General features: G+C 38.3%; 1 protein-coding gene across 1 annotated transcript; it reads left to right on the forward strand.

Moving 5' to 3' along the window:
* The first annotated feature begins 758 nt into the window (after nucleotides 1-758).
* On the forward strand, nucleotides 759-1,703 carry LOC128565513 (olfactory receptor 2AG2). The gene has a single exon (XM_053562009.1). The coding sequence runs from the start codon at nucleotides 759-761 to the stop codon at nucleotides 1,701-1,703; it is 945 nt and encodes a 314-aa protein (XP_053417984.1).
* The last annotated feature ends 4,074 nt before the right edge of the window (nucleotides 1,704-5,777 follow it).

Here is a 5,777-nt window from a genome sequence, read left to right on the forward strand (position 1 = left end):
TTGCCTTTTTCTCTGCCTTCTGTCAAGTAAACATCTTATTATTACTTGTGAATAAGCAAATACCTTCTGTGCCATTTTTCTAGATTCACTGCCAAAGTCTATACTAGCCCAATTATTAAGTTAACCCAGAATTCTCTTTTCTGCGAGCAAAGTAGTAATCAGTAATGTAAGGATAGTTGAAAAGTCTATGTCATCAGGTAGCCCAGAGTCCAGAGATTGCTCTATTGAGGAAGCTATCAACAACAATGAGACCACAAAGTAAACGCAGACATCAGGTCTAGGGGAGATGAGTGGAGTTTTTTTTTATAAATAAAACTTTAAAAATAGAATTGGAGTTCTAAGTATATTTTAAGCATATAAAACAGCTGGATCCTAAACCAATTTCCAGCGTATTTGTTTATTATTGAGAGAAAGATGTTTTTGTCTATCTACAAAATGTTTTCTTGGGCATATTATCCTGGATACCTTATTTGAAAGGATTTCTAAGTAACTATTTAGAAATGCTTATTAAGAAATCTAACATTCCAAAATGCCTGATCCCTATTTAGCTGATGGTTTATTATAACTCAATAAAAGGATATAAAAATTCAGAAACCAGACGGCAAACTTAGCTAAGTGAAGAAAAAGAAACCATCTCATGGGATTTCTCTTGGTCAACATATAGGGACCTAGAACAAGTAAAACCTAGAGTGATCTCCCTTAGAAGGGCTTCCACTGAGAATTCATTTGGTTCTTAGCAACTAAAGACACCACACAGAATGAAGTTCTGGAATTCCACCTTGGGAAGTGGCTTCATCTTGGTGGGGATTCTGAATGAAAGTGGGTCTCCTGAACTGCTCTGTGCTACAATGGCAGCCTTGTACATGTTAGCCCTGATCAGCAATGGCCTGTTGCTCCTGGTCATCATAACTGATGCCCGGCTCCATGTACCCATGTACCTCCTGCTTGGTCAGCTCTCTCTTATGGACCTCTTGTTCACATCTGTTGTTACTCCCAAAGCCATCATCGATTTTCTGTGCAGAGAAAACATCATCACCTTTGAAGGCTGTGCCCTTCAGATGTTCCTGGCACTGACACTGGGTGGTGCAGAGGACCTCCTATTGGCCTTCATGGCCTATGACAGGTATGTGGCCATTTGTCATCCTCTGAACTACATGGTCCTCATGAGACCTAAGGTCTGCTGGCTCCTGGTGGCCATGTCCTGGATCCTGGCATCCCTAAATGCTCTGGGACATACCATGTATACCATGCATTATCCCTTCTGCAAAGCCCAGACAATCAGGCACCTGCTGTGTGAGATCCCACCTTTGCTGAAGTTGGTTTGTGCTGATACCTCTAGATATGAGCTCATGGTATATGTGACAGGTGTGACTTTCCTCTTGCTCCCCCTTTCCATCATCATTGCCTCCTATATACTAATCCTCTTTACTGTGCTCCATATGGCATCAAATGAAGGGAGGAAAAAAGCCCTTATCACCTGCTCTTCCCACCTAACTGTAGTGGGGATGTTCTATGGAGGTGCCGCATTTATGTACGTGCTGCCCAGTTCCTTCCACAGCCCCAAACAAGACAACATCATCTCTGTTTTCTACACAATTGTCACTCCAGCCTTGAACCCCCTCGTCTATAGCCTGAGGAATAAGGACATCATGGGGGCCTTGAGAAGGGTCCTGGGAAAGCACATATTTCCAACACAATCCTAGAGAAGTCTCATGAGTTGTCTCTCACCATTTCACCTCCAAATCAAACTTTTACACTCATACACTCTTTAACACTATGCTGACACATACACTTTTTAAAATTTACAGTTTTTACTACTGTGCAGCTGTTGTGTATAAAGATCTCAAGCTGAACTCACTTGACACATGTTATTGTGACCTTGGACATTCATGTTATAAAAGGGATTCGAAGGGGAAAAAACACTTTAAATGGATGTCTCAGATCTACTCTGTGGTAGGACATTGTCCTGACACATTCCCAGGTAGAAATGGTAGGTATTGACTTTCCATTTTAACATTACATAGCAGTGAGATACAGTAGTAGCTCTGGACTGGCCAAACTAACCAGATTCTTAAACTATCAACAGAGAAGATAGCGCAGAAGAAATAGTAGATTTTCTTTTTATTAAGTAGATTGTTTTTGAGCAATTGAGGAAATGATTAATAGGCACATGACTGCATTTGTACAAATCTGAACAGAAGTTCATACCAATTACACGAATAAATACATGTGTAAATACATGTGTTAAGATAGTGGAAGTAGAAAAAGAAAAGGAGACTAGCATTTTTACTTTTTGAAAAGGGGCATTTTTATACTGCTTGAAACTAAAATTAAAATAAGGAAGTGAATAAAACAGAATTGAAAGTACCTAGGCTTACAATGAGCAGTAGAGATACAATAAATAATAGTGAAAGAAATCTTTTGTGCACATAGTTTGAATTTTTTAAATATGTGGCCTTATAAATAGACAGGTGTATTTTCACAACAAAATAATTGCAAGGAGCCTAGATTCTTGAGGTTAGTGTATATATATGTCTGTGTCCATAGGAAAAGAAGTCTAAAATACATAATTCACTTTGTTTTATCTTTTTTTATTAGTATTAGATTATAGCTGTGCACATTAATGTGATCATGGGGCACCATGCACTGGTTTGATAAACAGTTCGATACATTTTTATCACACTGGTTAACATAGCATTCCTGGCATTTTCTTAGTTATTGTGTTAAGACAATCATATTCTGCATTCACTAAGTTTCACATGTACCCTTGTAAGATGTACCACAGGTGTAATCCCACCAATCACCCTCCCTCTGCCCAACCTTCCCCCTCCCTCTCCTCTCTCCCTCTCTCCCTTCCCCATATTCTTAGGTTATAACTGGGTTATAGCTTTCCTGTGAAAGCCATAATTTAGTTTCATAGTAGGGCTGAGTACATTGGATACCTTTCTTCCATCATTTTTTTTATTATTATTAAATCATAGCTGTGTACATTAATGCGATCATGGGGCACCATACAGTGGTTTTATAGATCGTTTGACACATTTTCATCACCCTGGTTAACATGGCCTTCCTGGCATTTTCTTAGTCATTGTGTTAAGACATTTACATACCACATTTACTAAGTTTCACACGTACCCTTGTAAGATGCACTGCAGGTGTAATCCCACCAATCTCCCTCCCTCCACCCACCACCCCTCTCTCTCCCCTCCCTTTCCTGCTTGCCCATATTCTTGGGTTATAACTGGGTTATAGCTTTCATGTGAAAGCCATAAATTAGTTTCATAGTAGCGCTGAGTACATTGGATACTTTTTCTTCCATTCTTGAGATACTTTACTAAGAAGAATATGTTCCAGCTTCATCCATGTAAACATGAAAGAGGTAAAGTCTCCATCTTTCTTTAAGGCTACATAATATTCCATGGTGCATATATACCACAATTTATTAATCCATTCGTGGATCTATGGGCATGAATCTATTGGGTTTTTCCATGACTTAGCAATCATGAATTGGGCTGCAATAAACATTCTGGTACAAATATCTTTGTTATGATGTGATTTTTGGTCTTCTGGGTATATGCCTAGTAGAGGAATTATAGGATTGAATGGCAGGTCTATTTTTAGATCTCTAAGTGTTCTTCAAACATCTTTCCACAAGGAATGTATTAATTTGCATCCCCACCAGCAGTGTAGAAGTGTTCCCTTTTCTCTATATCCACTCCCAACATCTCTGGTCTTGGGATTTTGTGATATGGGCTAATCTTACTGGAGTTAGATGGTATCTCAAAGCAGTTTTGATTTGCATTTCTCTCATGATTAAAGATGATGAGCATTTTTTCATATGTCTGTAGGCTGCACACCTGTCTTCTTCAGAGAAGTTTCTGTTCAAGTCCCTTGCCCAGCCTGCGATGGGAACACTTGTTCTTTTCTTGCTTATACGTTTGAGTTCTCTGTGAATTCTGGTTATTAAACCTTTGTCAGAGACATAACTTACAAGTATCTTCTCCCATTCTGAGGGCTGCTTGCTTGCTTTAGTTACTGTGTTCTTGGCCGTGCAGAAGCTTTTTAGTTTGATCAGGTCCCAGCAGTGTATTTTTGAAGCTGCTTCAATTGCCCGGGAGGTCCTCCTCATAAAATACTCACCCAGACCGATTTCTTCAAGGGATTTTCCTGCACTCTCTTCTAGTATTTTTATAGTTTCGTGTCTTAAGTTTAAATCTTTAATCAAGTGAGAGTCTATCTTAGTTAATGGTGAAAGATGTGGGTCCAGTTTCAGTCTTGTACAGGTTGCCAGCCAGTTCATCCAACACCATTTGTTAAATAGGGAATCATTTCCCCACTGAATGTTTTTAATTGGCTTGTCAAAGATCAAATAACGGTAAGTAGCTGGGTTCATCTCTTGGTTCTCTATTCTGTTCCAGATATCTACTTCACTGTTTTTGTGCCAGTACCATGCTGTTTTGATCACTATTGATTTATAATACAGTCTCAGGTCTGGTACTGTGATTCCTCCTGCTTTGTTTTTTATTTCTGAGAATTGTTTTGGCTATTCTTGAGGTCTTTTCTGATTCCATATAAAACGAAGTATTATTTTTTCAAGCTCTTTAAAGTATGACAGTGGAGCTTTAATAGGGATTGCATTAAAATTGTATATTGCTTTAGGTAGTAGGGACATTTTAACAATGTTGAGTCTTCCCAACCATGAGCATGGTATATTTTTCCATTTGTTAACATTTTCAGGTATTTCTCTTTATAGAGATCTTTCACGTCCTTTGTTAGATAAACTCCCAAATATTTCATCTTCTTTGGCACTACTGTGAATCGAATAGAGTCCTTTATTGTTTTTTCAGCTTGACTATTGTTGGTATATATAAAGGCTACCGATATATGAGTGTTGATTTTGTAACCTGAGATGCTGCTGTATTCCTTGATCACTTCTAAGAGTTTTGTAGTAGAATCCCTGGTGTTCTCCAGATATACAATCATATCATCTGCAAAGAGTGAAAGTTTGATCTCTTCTGACCCTATATAAATACACTTGATTGCCTTCTTCCCTAATTGCGATGACTAAAACTTCCATTACAATGTTAAAGAGCAATGGAGACAATGGGCAGCCTTGTCTGGTTCCTGATCTGAGTGGAAATGGTCTCGATTTAACTCCATTCAATATGATATTGGCTGTGGGTTTGCTGAAGTTGGCCTCTATCAGTTTAAGAAATGTCCCTTCTATACCAACGTTCTTAAGTGTTCTGATGATGAAGGGATGCTGTATATTATCAAAAGCTTTTTCTGCATCAATTGAGAGAATCATATGGTCTTTGTTTTTTAATTTGTTTATGTGCTGAATTATACTTGTAGATTTACAGATATTGAACAAGCCTTGAGACCCTGGGATAAAACCAACTTGGTCATGATGTATAATTTGTTTGATGTGTTGCTGGATTCTGTTTTTTAGGATCTTGTTAAAGATTTTTTCATCAATATTCATTAGTGATATTGGTCTATAATTTTCTTTTCCTGTTGGATATTTTCCTGGTTTTGGGATCAGTGTGATGTTTGCTTCATAGAACGTGTTGGGTAGTCTTCCTTCTTTTTCTACATTTTGGAACAGGTTGAGTAACATAGGTACTACCCTGTTTCCCTGAAAATAAGACAGTGTCTCATTTTAAGGTGTGCTCCCAAAGACGTGCTAGGTCTTATTTTCAGGAGATGTCTTATCTTTCCTGTAAGTAGGTCTTATTTTCAGAGGATGTCTTATTTTCGGGGAAACAGGGTACTTC

This window comes from Nycticebus coucang, chromosome 14 (genome assembly GCF_027406575.1).
Source record: "Nycticebus coucang isolate mNycCou1 chromosome 14, mNycCou1.pri, whole genome shotgun sequence".
NCBI classification, from domain to species: Eukaryota; Metazoa; Chordata; class Mammalia; order Primates; family Lorisidae; genus Nycticebus; species Nycticebus coucang.

What these genes read in the sequence shown, in the direction of transcription:
- LOC128565513 (XM_053562009.1), top strand. Translation starts at nt 759, where the DNA reads ATGAAGTTCTGGAATTCCACCTTGGGAAGTGGCTTCATCTTGGTGGGG.